The sequence below is a fragment of the Coloeus monedula genome, assembly GCF_965178545.1.
Source record: "Coloeus monedula genome assembly, chromosome: 4".
In the NCBI taxonomy this organism is placed as follows: domain Eukaryota; kingdom Metazoa; phylum Chordata; class Aves; order Passeriformes; family Corvidae; genus Coloeus; species Coloeus monedula.
In genome coordinates this window covers 23879163-23896681 of record NC_138784.1, presented here as the reverse complement: position 1 = coordinate 23896681, position 17519 = coordinate 23879163, and the positions used below count along the sequence as shown (strand labels likewise).

Below are 17519 nucleotides of genomic sequence, written 5' to 3'. Positions count from 1 at the left end.
AAATGTTTCCATCAAGGTAACCTTTACTGAACAATGAGGGAAACCATGAACAAAATGACTAGAGGCAGGTTAGCAGAGGAAACACGAAGGAGCTGGCCATGTAACCATTCAGTTCTCTATTTTGAAGAAAAATCCAGTCCTGCCTCTGAAGTGGTCTGAATCTACGTATGAGTCTGGTCACTCTCAGCTGATACAGGCAGAGGAAGGAATCATTAGTCCAGTGTCCAGCAAGGCAAAGAGTGGCATTTGTGTTATGGTACTCAGAATTGGTGTGGCTGCTTTGAGAAACAACATCACACCAGGCTTGCAAAGCAGTCAAATGCATTGGCTTTTTGCAGAATAATTTCACTTTCAATCAGTGCACATATTAGAAAGTGTTACAGATGAAAACCACCTTTCACTGGTAGAAAGCAGACACTGTTTAATATCAAATGCACTTGCCATCTGATTTTGCTAAAAACCCACCCCCAGACAATAAAAAAACCCAAAAAATACCAAATAAAATCTATAATACAAACCAACATTCATGTCAATGTCAAATGGTAACTGTTCCAACAAACATAAAACCAAGTTCTTAATGCAGGTGCCCTCAGAAGTGAGCGAAACTCATGCATCCACAGATAGAGTCCGCTCCCAATCTGGGAATCCTCTGTTAAGACTGCTGCCCTTTGAAATGCAAGTCCCACTTTTTAAAAGGAGAGCTCCACACATGCATGCACATGTGCACATGGGCACACAGAGATACCCACACATAACCTCCTCTCTCTTAGCAAGAGCTGCATGCTGGGTAACTGTTAATGCCTTCTGTGCATTTTTGATCTATTTTCTTTGCAACGATAAGGTTGAAATGTCTTTCCTTCTCAGGACTGTGTTTTTCAAACAAAAAGGGGAATGAAGAGGAACTACATTACAAAGACAAAAAAATGCACTCATATCTCAGGTGTATGATTTTTCCCTGTCATCTTCAAGGATGATGTTATTTACAATTGTGACTCAGCAGAATCCACAGGAAGCTATCCTTTCTCCGTGTTGGGTTTTCTCAATAAACCCCATGAGCCTGTCCTTTGCTTCCACAGACCATTTTTTCTTTAAGGCACTGCATGTGGATGTGTCTTCAGACAGAAGTGCAAGCCTCCTTCACTGGATTGTGCATTTCTCTCTCTCCCTGGACTGACCTTCCCTGAGAACTTTTGATTTGATGTACTTCAGGTCACTGTTGACACTTGGCCGGCGAGCAAAGGGGGAGATCATGCCATAGGCGTCCATGTCCTTGAATCGGCGCATCCGGAAGGATTTCTGTTGGAAAGTGTCACCATACTGGATGGAGATTTTCCTGTGGAGGGAAGGGCTCATCTCATGAGGTAGCTTGGCCATGCTGAAGAGGACATAAAACATCTCATCCACATTGGTGTTCTTCTTGGCTGACACTTCGAAGTAAGCACAGTTTTCATCACTGGAGACAAGATTCTCACCTTCATCAGTGCGTACCTTGCGGAAGATTTCACTGTGGTCATTTTTGTTGCCACAGATCACCATGGGGAGGTCAGCTGATTCCTTGGTCTTGTTCTTCAGGCAGGATTTGACCTCAAGGATCTGTTTCTGGAGTCGCTTGACCTCATCAAAGGATTCTCTGTTGTCCAGGCTGAACACCAGGATGAAAACATCCCCTGCAATTAAAAAAAAAGATACTGTAAAGGCTTGTTGGTCACAGTTTCAGAAGAATTTTTAAAAAGAAATTCTTTTATTTCCATCTCCTCACGATATTTTTTTTGTCCTTTGGCACCTATTCACTCAGCTGTACTTTAGTTCTTCTGATTCAACTCCCCACGCCTTTCTACAGTGCTATGGAAAAGACTTTTGTCTATGATGTCACTTCAAGTCATATCCAATTGCACTCCTATTTTGCATTGGGCTTGTAAGTTATTGCCTGTTTTTATCCCTTTCGTAAACATGTTTTTATCTTAGTTCTGCTGCATTGCCCTTCTTTTTACTTCTTTGCATTTGTATCTCCATGTAAAACACATCCTGTTCTGACACCAGAAAGAGTGGAGAGCTGTTAGCCACTCAGCCTTAGTCCTTTGATTACACCATACACGATGCAACACCTGAACTGGAAATTTACAGCTGATCAGTCCTGAGCACCCAAGTCAGGAATGAGAGGTTTCTCAGTGTGCTCTGCTGTCACTGCATTTGCTCAAGAGAAGCAGACAATGAAAAAAACCTAATACATAAATGACACAGATCCCTTGGCAGTTCCTTTTGACATTTCCCAACTTAAAATTCCTTTTGCAAGTAGAAAATATGGCAAATCATTGCCTGTTGAATGACATTTGTGTGGAACATGCTAAGAGAGCTTTCAGGGACTAAAACACACATTTGCATCCCAGAACCTGGTTGTAGGATCTCACTGAATATGGATTGTAGCCTTGTCAGATGTGAATGTCATGTTTCACTGGCCTGTTAGAAAGGTGGATAGCGAATCCAGAAAGAAGGTTTGTTGTGAGCTGTGGCTGAATCTATGTCTACCGTCACTTTTACAATTAAAGAATATATTTTAGCTCACAACAGGAATGGCTTGACAGTGAGAAGATGCAAAATGATCCCACCATTTTCCCTTTTTTACCTTTAAACACATTTGATTATCCACAGACTAAGGAAAAAGGGTAAAAGTAGAGCTATCCTTCTACTGGAATATTAAATCAAGGAAATCAGGCTGGCAATTTTAGGAATAAAAAAATCATTGGGACTTTCTTGGTTGGAATTCCCTTTCTGTGCATTTTATATTTGTTTTTCACTGTATGTGTCTTATAACAACATGCTTAATTTGCCCTTTGCTGCCCTTTATACCCACGGAATTTCATTTAGCCATTTATTTGTGACATCAATAAAAATACAAAGCAGGAGGGGAAGGTAGATGGATAAGGAAAAAATCTCAATTTCAGACCTTCACCCACTGGACTTCTCCACTGTGGCTAATGCATTTGTTATAGTGCTGGGAACATGCCAACCAGGAAATATCCCTCTATAGAAGTGCATCTTGCAGCAAATCAAGAAGTCTGTTTAGCTATCTCCCAAAAAACAGTCATCTCCAGGCTACACTTCTCAAGCCATCTGTCTATCCTTATGGTCTTCCCCTTGACTTTCTCACCTGTTAGGATGGAAAGCCTCCTCATGGCAGGGAAAGGGTGATTCCCAGAGGTGTCCAGGATGTCCAGCTGATACATGTCTCCCCGTATGTTGTAGACCTTGCGATGAAAATCCTCGATGGTGGGAGTGTACTGGTCGTCAAAGCGACCATTGAGGAAGCGTGAGACAATGGAGCTTTTCCCCACCCTGGAGGCTCCCAGCACTACCATGCGGTATGAGTTCTTGGCTGGCACATTCAGGTTGCAGTTTCCACCAGACATAGTCTTCATCATTGCTTGGTCCTGAAAGAGGAAATAACAGAGTTGGAGGAAAGATCAGAAACCAGATGGAGGGTAAAATAAGGCAGCTCCTCACCACAAGCTTGCCAAAGAACACTCTGGAGCATAGTCCTGCATAGTAAAGCAGGGTAATCAATGCAGAAATCTTTTCACTGGAAATGCTTAAACTTTTTCAGTCTCAATTCCAGGGAGTTTTTGGTTTGGTTTGGTTTTGTTTTATCGATGTTGTTGTTTTCTTTCTTTTCTTTTAAAGTAATGTAAGAATGAAGGCATTTACACTGGAAATAACATGCTTTTGAACTGTAGTTTGCTGTTGCATTTAAACATTAAGGGCTGGATTTATCAGCTGCCCTTCAACCGAGACACCAGGTTCCTTCCCGCCATCGGCGTCACTTACACATTACCAGATTTTTCAGTAGAACTTGGTTCTCATTTAGATACATAAACACAGAGGTCAGATTCCCCAATATATTACAGCCACTGCAGCTGCCATTAGAACCTTGATCGCTTCGTTTAGTTGCCTAAATAGGAGCTGTGCATAATACTCATTTTCTGAGATCAGCCAAAAGTCAGACAGAAAAACGAATCATGCTTAACATCAGTGCAAGCTAGACATCTCAGTAACTTTAAATAGCTGGTCCCATGCAATATTCATTGCTGATGCAGGGAATGTGAGCCACAAAATAGCACTGGCTGGGGATAAATTCAAAGATCTGTGCCTCCAGTGACCTTTTAGAAACCAGATTTTAAATTTGCTATTTGGACTGATAGTGTGGGAACTCCCTATAAGTAAACTATCATTGTTGCAGCAGAATGGCTGTCAACGGGTAGAACTGCAGAAGCACAGATTTTTTAGGAGCTCCACTGTTTATACACACAGATGTTGTGGGTGCCACTGGCTTTGCTAAGCACGGGTGCTAAGTACAAGCAGGAGAAAAGATGAAGGACAGCCATCTTAAATAGCTATTAGACAAGATTTCCATCCCCTGACATTTAAAATGAGTCTGGAGACCCTGGAGACTGCATTTTGACAGAGCACTCAGATGCAGGAAACTTTGGAAGGAAAGAAAAATTGCTGCTCAGACTTTTTTTGTGTACCAGTTCAAATGAATTGTGTGCTGAAAGAAAAATACAGCCCCTGTGTGGGGAAAGCTGCCTGTTACAGCAAAGGAGGCACATTTTGGACACAGTTTATTTTGGTTACTAGATTCTTATTAAAGAATAATCAAGTTCCCACTGTGACATTTATTTAACTTAGGTGTTGTTTATTTGATATTACAATGCAAGTACTTCATGTACACTGAAAGATCATTTCTGGGTCCAGATCTGGATTCCTATCTTTCCCTTGAGTGGATTTTATCTCCCAAGCTTTTATGTAGCTGACAATTATTTCAGTGAAGAGCCTAAAATATTTTAGTTTGTTTACCATGTGCTAAGCACCAAAGCAGCAGTGAAGATACAGTCACTGCTAAATAAAGAAGTCTCTGGAATTCTGACCCAGCATCATTACAAGCTCTGTAAGGAAACAGCAAAACATGACTATTTATTATTATTGCTGTAATTTGCAGCACAACAATGGCATGTTCAGCCCTACCTAAAGCACAAAAGGAAATGCAATGCTCTCCTCAGAGCAGCTCACACTCTGTATTACATTCAGAGGGCAGGACAGCCTAATATCAGAGCTAGACTAATGTCAGAACAAAACTTTGGATGGACACACACATTCAGAATTACAGTACTGTTGGGATTACTGTGGCAGGAATGACAGCAAGGAGTGCAGCTGGTATTTGAACTGGGCTCTGTGTTTTGTTTACCACAGGACCTATCTCCAATAGTGCAGAAACACCATATTCAGTCTCTGAAACACTCCCATGTACACTATCCTACATAGCCAATCCAGTACTGTTCTGCATCCATGGGCAGACAAAAAAATACTTCCTTTCACCCTATCAGGCTTATTTATTTGGCAGAGAAGAGCAGGGAAATAGATTAGTTGTAAAAACTACAAACTACTTTACTGCCCAGGACCAGTATCTGGAGGTATCTGGAGCTCCTCAGGTCGTGATGGACCAGTGTAGCTGCATGAGGGCAAGTGGACTGTGTGGTTTACACCTGCTAGAGAGCAGTTTCATACAAATCAGTGCAAAAGCATCTGGGAGTGAGCACAATTAAGCATTTTGAGCTAGTGCCTTTTATGTCCTGGATAGAACATGCGTGCTGAGGGACCTGATCAATTTACACTATCCTTGTTCTACCTGTCAGGGTATTCAGTCAAGAGGACTCCTGTGCTCTCTTAACTGCATTTCATTTCACTCAAAATACGCTTTTCAGCACTTCGATTCATGGAGCTGCTACTCCTCACCTCTGCTGCAAATCTGATTCAGGGTGTGCCATTGAACTGGGAGCTTATATTTGTGTTTTGTGCCTTCTCTTCTTATCCCCTCAGTCCAGTTTTTCTCTAGTTCAACACAGTCTGCCTTCTTTCCTCCTCAGAAAAGGAATGAAACTTCAGCCTCGACACCCAGGAGTGGCAGGGGGGAGCACAGGGGCTCATACAGTGAAAAAGATTAAAGACAGAAGAAAGGAAACAGAGAGAGACCACATGTTCATGTACTAAGTAAAGCAAAATCAATCAGAGGGGAATGAGGAGACAAACAATCTCCAGCTGGCTTTAATCTACATCTTTTTCTTCCAGTTTATTAAATGCTTAAGCATAGATTAATTCCCAGTGCTACCTTCTGGCTTGATGCTAGAAACTTTATATTAGTATTTTATATTGGTACAGTGCAGGGATTTCAAAATGTCATAGAAGTACAGGCAATTAATGTTATCTCCACTAAATAAAGGGAAAGGCTCATATGCCCAGAAAGAGCTGAAACCACAGTCCAAAAATCAACATTAAACCCCATTTCTCCTGACTCCCTGTGTTATCCTCTACCTGCTAACCACCACTGCTCTTTTTACAGGCAGGCATTGGAGTGAATGACAATGAATCTGCTTTTGTATGCTCTGGAGAGCGCTTGTCTGAATTCCAGTGAGGTACTGACAAATTTGATCATGAACACTCATAGGGAGTTACCTAAGGAAGATATTCTTTATTGAACCTGCCCAGAGCTATTACACCTTAGTTTTCCATCCTCTCATCAGGGTGTATGCTCTCCCTACCACTCCCCATTCATGAAAGTCTTCTGAACTACCTCCCTTGCACTCCTCTGTCTTCAGCTACTGGTTGTGTCTCTGTTTGCCACCCCAGTGTTAATCACTGCACCCAGCTAAAAAGGACATCAGCAGATGTGCTGTATCATGCATAACAGACCTGTCACTTCTTAATCACTACTAGTGTCCCTGTAATTTTCATGCACACCAAAATCACTCCTGTGGGATGCTTGTTTCCTACTTTCACCCCAAATTCCGTGTGATTTCTTACCTCTCTTTCCTTGGAGGAGCAGTCCTGGGTCTTGGTGCAGTCTGATTAAGCTGATAATTTGAATCAGAGGTGGCTGCTGTTGTAAAAGGCTGTTGTTCTGTGGATCCCACGTTGCTTGTTCTGGGCTCAGTTCTTCTCCAGTATTTTCCAAGAACTTAGCAGGATTGGGAAGGACCGCAGGGCTCCAGAGGGCGTTTCCCCATGGATGTAAGTACTGGATCAGGCAACAGACACAGGCTAAAGAAGAGTCTCAGAACCGGTGACAGTTTTTCCCTTTGGACAGGTGAGCTCTTTTACTCAGAGGCTCAGTTCAAGAAAAAGAGAGGCAGAGTCTCTCCTGCTCCCACTGCCTTTTCTTGCAAGTTGTACTTCATAGGCTCTGCTGTGGGAAAAGAATTTCAGCAGCAGCACCTACTTGTGCAGGGCAGTGGGTGCATCCAGCTGGCCCACCCTGTCTCTGTGCCGCCTCAGATCCTCTGGAGAAAGATCAGAGTGGGCATGGAAGTTGTCTACAGTGACCTTATGCTTTCCCAGACCTTGCCTGCCACATCCCTCCCCACGAGCTTCTTTTTTCTGGTCTGAGATTTGCTTTAAAAAATTCTCTCTCTAGGACAGAAGGGGCTTTTCTTCACATTTGCCGGTTAAGTCTTTTTCCTTCCCTCTCTGCCTTTCTCCCTCTCTCTCTCACAACTACTGGCAAATTGCAGATTTTCCTTCTGTAGGACTCACAGATAATTGGCTCAACTCCTCCCTTGAAGTCAGTGTCAGACACAGGGGAAGGAGGGGTGCTGAGGGGGTGGGATTTTGTGCCTATTGGAAAAATCTTTTCTCCTCTAAACAGAAAGTTCATGTGCATTGCAGACTGCACATTCCCCGTCTTTCCACCAGAGACCTGTATGTATGCATGTGTGGGGAATGAGTTAGTGTATGTGTATGAGAGACACAGGGAATTCATTTACTTTGCAAGCTGTAAATTCATAAGCTGTTTCTAAAAGCTCTATACTTCCGTGCTGATTTTTTCTGCTAGACAGCAGCAGACTGACTCATTCCCCAAGCAGGGGCTTTCTGTCCATAATTTCTGTAAATCTTTTGCTGTGTGGAATGCTTTCCCCTGTTTGCTCAACCTCAAGACATTTACATCAGAATGGCTGGTCGGCTTGATTTACAAATGAGAATAATGTATAACTGTTGTTCTTTCATTAATATTTAAATAAATGAAAAAACTAAACTAGGGATGAGTAATAGAAATGTTTAAAAAGGTCAAACAAACTGAAAGTGTGTGGAACTGAAGCTCAGGAAAAAGAGAGAAACAAACTAAAAATAGGGTGAATTCAAGGAATTTGTTCAACCCCAAGTGAAACATTGCATTTGCAGTTTATTTAATTGCTGATTGACTTGAATTTTTTCTCCTTTTTGAGCTGAAGCAATAGTTTAAATCTATGCATTTATTTTAAAAGATATCAAAAAGCTTGCTTTTGAAAGATTTGAAATGAAATACTTCAGCATTTCCCACTTAAAACTCCTGATTGGGGGTGAGGCAGAAAAAGAAGAAAAACACTGAGAAAGGAAGAAAAACACTGAGATTTTCAAGATATTTTGACAATAAGAAAATGGAAGGGAGGCACAGTCTTCCAAATGCAAACACAGTTTCAGGTCTCCCACAGTTGTCCCTCTTTTTTTTTTCCCCCTGAGAAATTTGCTCTTTTTTCGAACACAAAGATTCTTTCAATTACCATGTATGTATCATCCCCAAACCTCCTCCCCTCACCAATTCCTGCAGCTTTTGAGGAATTTCCAAGACGCCTCGCTTTCTCTCCTCCTTTTCCTCAGAGCACAGGGATGTTTCTGTTGCCACCCTCGGAATAAACCTTCCCTCCTTTGCCTGCACTCCTGGTGCTGCACAGTAGCCATCCACAGCCATCCGCAGCAACCACTGAGGAGGGTTCCACAGCTGTTGCAGGCACAGCCTGACAAGCCTGTGAGTGTCTCTGTGCCCACAGACCTCAAAGGATACAAAGCAGGCTGTGGGATGAGTCCAGCTGGAACTGTCTGTGAGAGGAAGCAGCTCCCACTGAAGTCAGGGTCATGGTCATCCTAAGCAGGATGTGCATCTGGGGACTCACAGGCTAACACAAAGGCAAAACAACATTGATCAAATTTGGGAAGCAGCAGATCCTGCAAACAACTTTAGATTTGGGAAGAAAAGGCAGGATGTGGCAGAGCACAACTGAAACAGTGCAGCAGTACTGAACTGGTATCGGGTCAGTGTAACAGTGCGGATACTGCAACACGTGTATCAGACAACGAGGCCCCTGGAAAGAAATACATATGGACCAATTCTTGGTAGATGTTTCAGAGATGTTTGTTTCCCCAGCCGTATGGCCGGGATCTGCCGAGGAACTGCTCAATCACGGGACCCGAGGGTCCTTCTGCCCGCCCAGGGAACACAAACCAACCCATGGGAACGAGGCTGACCAGGGGCAGGGAAACCCCGTGTCTCCCCCCCAGGGCCCCTCTGCCAGGGCTCCATGGCAGGGGGAGGGCCCCAACATTTCACCCGTTTATTTTTAACAAAAAGAGATTTTAAACTTAACATTGAAAACAACTGGATAAACATAACAAGAACAGTTTCAAAACAATACAAGCCACCCTCCTGAGTCTTTAAATGTCCAAACAGATTCTCTGGAACATCTTAAGGCTGACAGAAGGGAGACAGGACTCTCCGGGCATGCTTTGTGGGGAAACTGAGGCAGGAGAGGGTTTCTTCCATTTGTACCTGTTGGAACTTTAAACAACAATAGTTAATTTCTTCCCTCCCCCTCTTCATCCCCCACTTGGCATTGGAAAGGGATTTTTGGGGAAACAATTGGCAAAGGCATGGTTTTGTGAGGGAAACCATGGGTGAAAAAACGGATTGGGAATACACTGGGGGTTATAGGACATAGGGTAAAAGGGAAAGGTGGAATTAGGAAAGGGAGGGGCTTATAATGGAGATATTGTCTAACATGACTATGATATTTAGCATATATACTGCCTTTTACAGAAAACCACAGGCCCAGTGACCTCTGCTGCTTGTAACCCTTTTCTACCTTGCACAGTTTTGAACTCCACCACCTCCCTATCTCCCAAGCTTGAGATGCATTTTTCAGGGTTATTCTTTTTAACAGCAGTTCTATGAATGAATATGTCTTCTTGGTTGTCACATCTAGTTATAAAACCATAATTTTGTTTAACATTATACCATTTTACTATTCCTAAAACCTTAGCTACGGTGATTTTTTCCTTTTTCTGAGTGGCTACTGTTGTCTGTCTCACTGCATTTTTGCTTTCTCTTTCGCTTTCGCTCACTCCTGTGTTGGAATTGCCAGGGTTGTCAGTGCTGCCAGGGCCGCCGGTGCTGCTCGTGCCTGCGCGCTCTTCCCAGGGTTGCATCTGGGCCATGCAGGCCAGGCTGGGCTGCACCGCTCAGCTCCCTGCGCGCCATCTCCTCTTCTCTCAGCTGCGCAGCCGCTGCCTGGTGCCCCACCCATGTCTCGGCTGGGTCTCCGACTGGCGGCCTCCTCCTGCCCTGCTCCAGCGCGCATTTCGGCTGGGCGCGGCTCCACTCCACCACCACCACCGCCAGCTGCCGCCCGCGCGCCGCCCCTCTCGGGCATTCACGGGGCTCGTTCCACCACGCGCTGCGTGGGGCCAGGCAGGCACCACTGGGTCACGCCGCTTCCGCTGTGCCTCGCTCTGCTGCTGACACTGCAGCTCGCGTCGCTCCTCCTGTGCGCGGGCACTGCCTCCCTGCTGCTCAGAGAGCGCTCGGTCCACATGGTCTGGGTCGCATGGACTCTGAGGCAGGCTTCCCTTCGCCAAGACACAGCTGACATTGCTCAACAGTCTCGGTAATTAAATAACATTCACGAAAATATTCTTCCATCGGCATATATTTTGACTCAAAAATTAACTGTGTCCAAACGGTCTTCCAAAAGTCTTTGGTAAGAATCACATCCCAAGAAACATAGAAAAAGTTCTTAAACAACCATGCCAGGAGGTGTTTCAGTTCCTTTTGAACTTGAATTAAGCTAAAATTTACAAAGTGTTGTTCAAGAATCTTTTCAATTTTAAGATAAATGTCCATATGCGGCTCTGAGAGCCAAGAGTCTTTCCACAGTTCCTCCATAGTATAGAGATGGAATAGCAAAACAAAAACAAGAAGAGGAATCCAGAGTTTACTCACAAATCAGTCACTGTAGGGATCGAGGATTGTTCTGCCTGCATTTCTCTACCGTTTGTTACAGTGCGGATACTGCAACACGATGTATCAGACAACGAGGCCCGTGGAAAGAAATCTGTATGGACCGACTCTTGATAGCTGTTTCAGAGATGTTTATTTCTCCAGCAGCATGGCCGGGACTCTGCTGAGGAACTGCTCAATCACGGGACCCGAGGGTCCTTCTGCCCGCACAGGGAACACAAACCAACCCATGGGAACGAGGCTGACCAGGGGCAGGGAAACCCCGTGCCTCCCCCCCAGGGCCCCTCTCCCAGGACTAAATGGCAGGGGGAGGGCCCCAACAGGTCATGACCAGAACTGAACTCTTTTTGGACCATTGTACCAGGTCTTCTTTGTCAGCTCCTGAGACTTTTGGCAAAAGGTGGGGGAGCACATTTATGGCTCAGACAAATTTTTGACATAAGATACGATGTTTCCCATTTCTAAGTCATCAGTTCAGATCAAACCTGGACTATTTCTGGTGTTTTATCAGCTCTTGTGTAGCTTAGATCCAAACAGAATGACCAGCATCCTGTTATCATTGCCATAGGAGGAGGAACGGCCACAAAACCCAGCAAAGTGAAATCCTGTAGTGCTACAGAAAATAAACTCCTCTTGCACCCCAATAGTTCACATGTGAAGCGTATTGAGATCTCTACCAAGAAAGAAGTGTAGTCATAGTGGAGACCATTTCATCAGCCTGGAATTTCAGCCTACTCAAGCTCTTCTGTAAACCAAATGCAAAACTCTTGGCTAGTTGGCTTCACTCAGCCCAAACTCCTACTGAGCTATTCTCTCCAGTCTTTCAAGTAACCAATCAAATTCCTCAAAAGATAACAAAATAAAATAAGAACTTACTTAACTAGGCACCTTAGCTTTATTTGATCACTTATTGAACAGCTAACAAAATAATAAATTACTTTTGAAGTAATAACTTTTTGAAAGATAGTTGCTAACTGTAACGCTTCAGAGGCTTGAAAGAAATTGTTGTAGCTTTTTGAGTTGGTGTTTTTTGTTTCATTTCTTCTGGTGTGCTACCAGTTAAGGAGTTGACAAAAAGCTGAGCTTTCCTGTTTTCCCTCTGGGCTCAGGAGACCAGAGCTCAAAAAATCCCTACTTTTTCAAAGACATCCCAGGAGTGGCTCTGCTGCAGAAGTCATGTTACATCTGCCCTCATCTGAGGAGTAGGGATGGCAGCACCTCTTTGCTTTGAGGGTTATAAAGAGAATAAGTGAATCAGAGAGACAAAGTCTCTGCCAAGCAAGAGAAGTTTCCAGTCTCAGCACTTTCCTCAAGCTAGTCAGAGACCATCAGGCTTTCTTAGAGCTTACAGATATTTATCAATTTAAAAGCCAGGATTGCAACATATTATTCTCTAGAGGCATTTATCCCTCCCACTCCTCCAGTCTATAAAGAAAGTCTAAATGAAGTTTTTATCCGGCTAAAGCTTTCTCAGAGGATGACAGGCAGTGGCTACAGAGAGCCATCACTGCTAAGAATGGCTGTGCCTGCCTTGCTGAGTGACAGGCTGGAGGGAAGGGATGCCATCCAGAGGGACCTTGACAGACTTGAGAGGTGAGCCTGTGTGAACCTCATGAAGTTCAAAAGGCCAAGTCCATGGTCTTGCACATGGGGTGGGGTCCCAAGAAGAAATACAGGCAAGGCAGGGAGTGAATTGAGAGCAGCCCTGGGGAGAAGGACTTAGAGGTGTTGGTGGATGAGAAGCTCGACATGACCCAGGAATGTGCACTCACAGCTCTGTATCCTGGGCTGTCCACAAAAGGAATGTGGTCAGTAGCTCGAGGGAGGGGATTCTGCCCCTCTACTCAATTCTCATGAGACCCCACCCGTAGTGCTGCATCCAGCTCTGGGGCCCTCAAGATACTAGAGACATGGACCTGTTGGAGTGGGCCCAGAGGGCCACAAAGATGATGAGAGGGATGGAGCACATCCCCTGTGAAGACAACCTGAGAGGCTGTCTCCTTCTTTCCTGGAGAAGAGAAGGGATTCCTTATAGCACCTTCCAACACCTAAGTAGAGCCTACAGAAAAGGAGAGATGATAGGACAACTGGTAATGATTTCAAACTGAAAAGGAGAAATTTATATTAGATTTAAGGAAAGAATACTTACTATGAGAGTAGTGAGACACTTGAACAGTTGTCCAAAGAAGCTGTAGATGACCCATCCCTGGAAGTGTTCAAGGCCAAGTTGGGTGGAGCTTTGAGCAATGTGGTCTAGTGGAAGGTGTCCCTGACCATGGCAGGGTGGTTGGAACTAAAGGATCTTTAAGATCCCTTCCAAAAGGAATCGTTCTGTGATTCTGTAGTTTGTTGATGCAATGGCCATTAGCACACATAGCTGTTGTCTCTGATGCTGGCAAGCAGGTCCTGTCAGCTCATCTGTGGGGCTGCCTCAGCTGTGGAAGGTGTTGCAAATTGTGCAGCTGTGACTGGTAGACAAGGCAGCTGCGTGGCTTTTGGCCCTGCCTAGACCGTGTGTGAGAGGAGCGGAGGACTACAGAGGGCGAGTCAAGGGAAGCGAAAGAGTGTGGCAGAAAGAGGCTGGGTGGAAAGATGTACAGAGGATTGCGAAGAGACAAGAAGAAATTACAGCTGTAGTAACCACCTGTTTCAAATGGTGAAGACCTAAATGAAGTGACTTACTGTATGGGGGAACACAACTGCTCCTCAGACCTCTCCAAGCAGTTTCCTTCTCCAAAGAAGGGTGCAGCTCTCGGGCAGCACATATGCTGACCACACTGGCACCAGGATGCAGGACAATGTGGGCTCATTAAGCCAAGTTTCACAGTCATGAGTAATTTAATACCTTCTGCAGCTTCAGGCACTGGCTGCGGCCGGTGACAGAGACTGATGTGCTGGGCTGATGCAGCAGGACCAATTTGTTTCTCTCCACCTTAATGCAAATGACAGAAGTGACAATCACATGCCCATTCATCTCTGGACAGAATTAGTTCAAGACAAAAGATGTTCCAAGCCTTTTGTCTCCTCTTCAAAAGCAAATGCAACTGAGATTAAATATTTAAACCAGTTTTTTCTCTCTTTTCCCTTCCCTTTTCATTCTCCCCATTATTCAGTAAAGCAGACTCATTTTTCCACCCCCTCACCTTCCTTCCCTACCTCCCTCCCACATTCATCCCTCCTGCTTGGTGCTCCTCCCTTCCAGCAATGCCGAAAAGTTAGTGTTCAGGAGCCAGTAAACTGCAGGTACCAAGTCATATTCTGAAAAGCTAATAGATGAGCAGCTGATCTGTTACTGCCTCTGAATTATCTGTTGCTCCCCCCCAGCATTTAAACTCAGTGAAGGGCTCTCCAGGGGTGTTACAGTGACCGGGAAAATAACTAATGATCATCAGTTATGAGTGAGAACAGTAATACTTGAGAGAATGCAGCTGAAGAAGGCATACAATTTAGAAAGTGGTGGTTTGACTTATATTCTTGGTCCTGTCACAGAATTTGTGCATGGCTGTAATTTCTCAGCATCCTAGGGTGTAAAATGTAGTAATAGTATTTACTGAGATCCCTACAAAATGGAAAAACATTGCTGTGAAAAATGAATTCAAGTCACCTCTTCTTTGTTGCATTTCTTGTGAATCAGATTTTTATTATATTTTAATGAAATATTTTTGAGAAAAGACTGCATTTCTAGTCCCTCTCCTTTCCATTTGCCACTGGCACAGCGTGTTCAGATTTCCTTACCAGACATACATGCATCCTTTCATTTTTATTTCCCTGCTGAACTTTATAAAACACTCTCCATCTTGGAAAAACTACTCGAAGGCAAAGTTAAAGCTTAACTTCCCTTATTTTGAAAAGCTTCAGGATAGAACATGGGGGAAAAAAACCACCCGAAGTGTAAATTTCCTTGCCCTCAGTGAATATCAAGGCAGGATTGTTTATGGTCTCAGGCTCTGATGGAGCAAAAGCAATCCCCAACACATCCATCTTGTAGCTTATGATCCTGCTGGAGCAGAAGGGCAAGTCAGGCACTCACCTGACAGTGACTACAGAATGCTTCAGGAAGTAGTGGCTGTAGGTAAACTTCACAATTTCCATTTCCCTAGCTGCTCTCAGGCCCTGTGTCCATACAGATAACTGCACACCTGTGAAAGAGCCAACACGTCCCTCCTGCTGATGCTGGTAGGAAGGGGTTCATTCAAAAAGGCCCCAAGAGCTCTCCCCTGACTGACACCTTCCAAAAGACAGAGAGGAAAATGATTCCTTTTGGGCCATTTCTACAGCTGTGTCCCCAGTGATGTTGTTTGGATCCCCAAGATAAGTACTTACTCATCCTATTTTACCATCCATTCTGACCCCCTACCAGGGGTGATGATCATCTCTTAAACATTTTTACCTGCAATGGGAATATGGACAACTAAGGAGAGCAGAAGGGGGAGGAGGGGGAAAGAAGACTTGGGATAAGATGAAAAGGATTAGGGACAAGAGCCCTGTAAGCCTTCACAGAAAAATAGCTCATCAAAAGCACAATTAAGCCTCATTAGATGCAGCTGAAAACAAAGACAAAACAAATGGAACATGAAGAGGTGCATGAAAAAGAGACAGACAAGCCAGAGCCCTCTGCATCCCATGTGGTGCTGCCTGTGACCATCTATTTTATTTGAGTCTCCATTAAGAAGTGGCAATTGCGAATCTGGGTCTGGCCACTATATTTGGTATCAGCTGGTTCCATATAAACTTTCCCAGTCAGAAGCTCTTCTTGCCTAATGAGCTGTTGAGGGCAGAAAATTGTTTCTCTAAGGATCTGGTTTGTCCATTCCTTTATACTCCGCCAACACCTTTAATCTATGCCTGTGCCTCCAGAAAACAGGGTTAACTCACCTGTGAAACCTGTCAGTCTTTACAGGTACATCCTTCTAGCACAGCTCTGCTTGTACCAATGTCTTTTTATGCCTGGCTGCCAAACTTCTCTAAATTCAATGCCCTGAAGTCGTATGGGTGAACAACATGATGACAAGCTGATCTCTCCGACAATTCCCTTGGTTGTCTCCTGGAGCCAGACCCTGAGCACGAAAACTCTCTAATACTTAGTGATCTTCTTGGGTTACCACCCTGAAGCTCCGTGGTGGCTCTGGCTCTACATCTGCATGATTCTGCGCGATTCTGCACAGGTTTTATCTGGGACTTGGTTTCACTGCAGTTATTAATGAGAACATGTGAGTTAGAGCTCTGTGTGTTCACACAGGGTTAATTGTTTCTGTGCCCTCCTCTATCTAAAGGATCAGTTCCATGTTAGAACCTTGGTATTTACAGTTCCTTTATTAAGAAAATAAGAATGTGTTAAGGATTGAAAAATGCCTCATCCCTTTGATTTGAGAGATATTATACACCTTTATTTTTCATGAAAGGAAGCCAGTGAATGGGAATATCACTCTGAGGGAAGAACAGGTGATAATGACAGGTTGTTCTTTTATATTTCCTTTTTGTTCTTGTTCTGTTTCCTCCTCTCAGAGGACTGCAATCATGTACTCAAGAACCAAAGTAAAATACATTATAATAGTAATAATGGTAATACTACATACTCCTAGTGTAACTTTTTTGCTAATATCTCCACACATTCTGCAAATATCTAGGAAGTTAGGCTCAGTCTCTCCTATGCAGCAGGAACATAAATATTTTAGCAGTTTGCAGATGGAAAAACTGAATGTGCATACAGGTTTTAAACAGTCCCAGGTTACTTGGAGTAAGCACCTCCAGACTTAAGCTCCCCCTGCCCACACACCAAACTAACTGAAAACTGAGCAGCCATTACTAATGAGCCAGCTGCTGAGCGTGAGTTAATCAGTCCTGGTAAGAGATTATATAGCTTTTGGCTAGTTCAGAGCATGAGCAGAGTGAGTTTTATCTGTCTGCAAAAGGCCACACAAATAATAGCCTTCAGGCTGCAGGGCTGGAAACAGTCCTCAGCATCATCTGTATGGCCAGGAGGTGACACAGCACACAGAGATGTGTGTATAACAAACTCATTGCAGAGCACCAAAACCTTCCAGGGAGGTACAGTTAATGGACATGTCAATAACCTCATCTGCATCTTTGAAAGGAGCCAGAGCACAGAACTGCTTTGGCCCAGTTTTTAAAAGGCAGTGCTGCCTGCTACAATCTCTCCACAAATACATCAGGTCCTCAAAATCATAAAACAGGCTTGAAAACTGCAAGATTAAAACCAACCAGATAAGAGGAAAGAGATCCTCAGGGTGCTGCAGGGTCAGGTTTTTCTCTGCAGTGGAAATGACTAGCATCTTATTTTTTAACTAAAAAATCAGAACTCTGATTAAAGCTTCTCTATTTGCACATATTTACCGACAGGGGTCAAATATGAATGGGCCCCTTTCGTTAATGTGAAACTGGAGAATTTTCCTGAACCTACCTG

The 17519-nt window shown here is 44.0% G+C and overlaps 1 protein-coding gene across 1 annotated transcript; it reads right to left on the bottom strand.

The window, feature by feature from the left end:
- Nucleotides 1-1137: 1137 nt before the first annotated feature.
- RASD2 (RASD family member 2) lies at nt 1138-6975 on the bottom strand (the record flags this gene model as incomplete). The annotated part of the gene is made up of 3 exons (XM_082279878.1): nt 6853-6975; nt 3149-3428; nt 1138-1667 (listed from the first exon to the last, which is right to left on the bottom strand). The coding sequence occupies exons 2-3, from the start codon at nt 3417-3419 to the stop codon at nt 1138-1140; spliced, it is 801 nt and encodes a 266-aa protein (XP_082136004.1). The 5' UTR covers nt 3420-3428; nt 6853-6975.
- Nucleotides 6976-17519: the final 10544 nt, after the last annotated feature.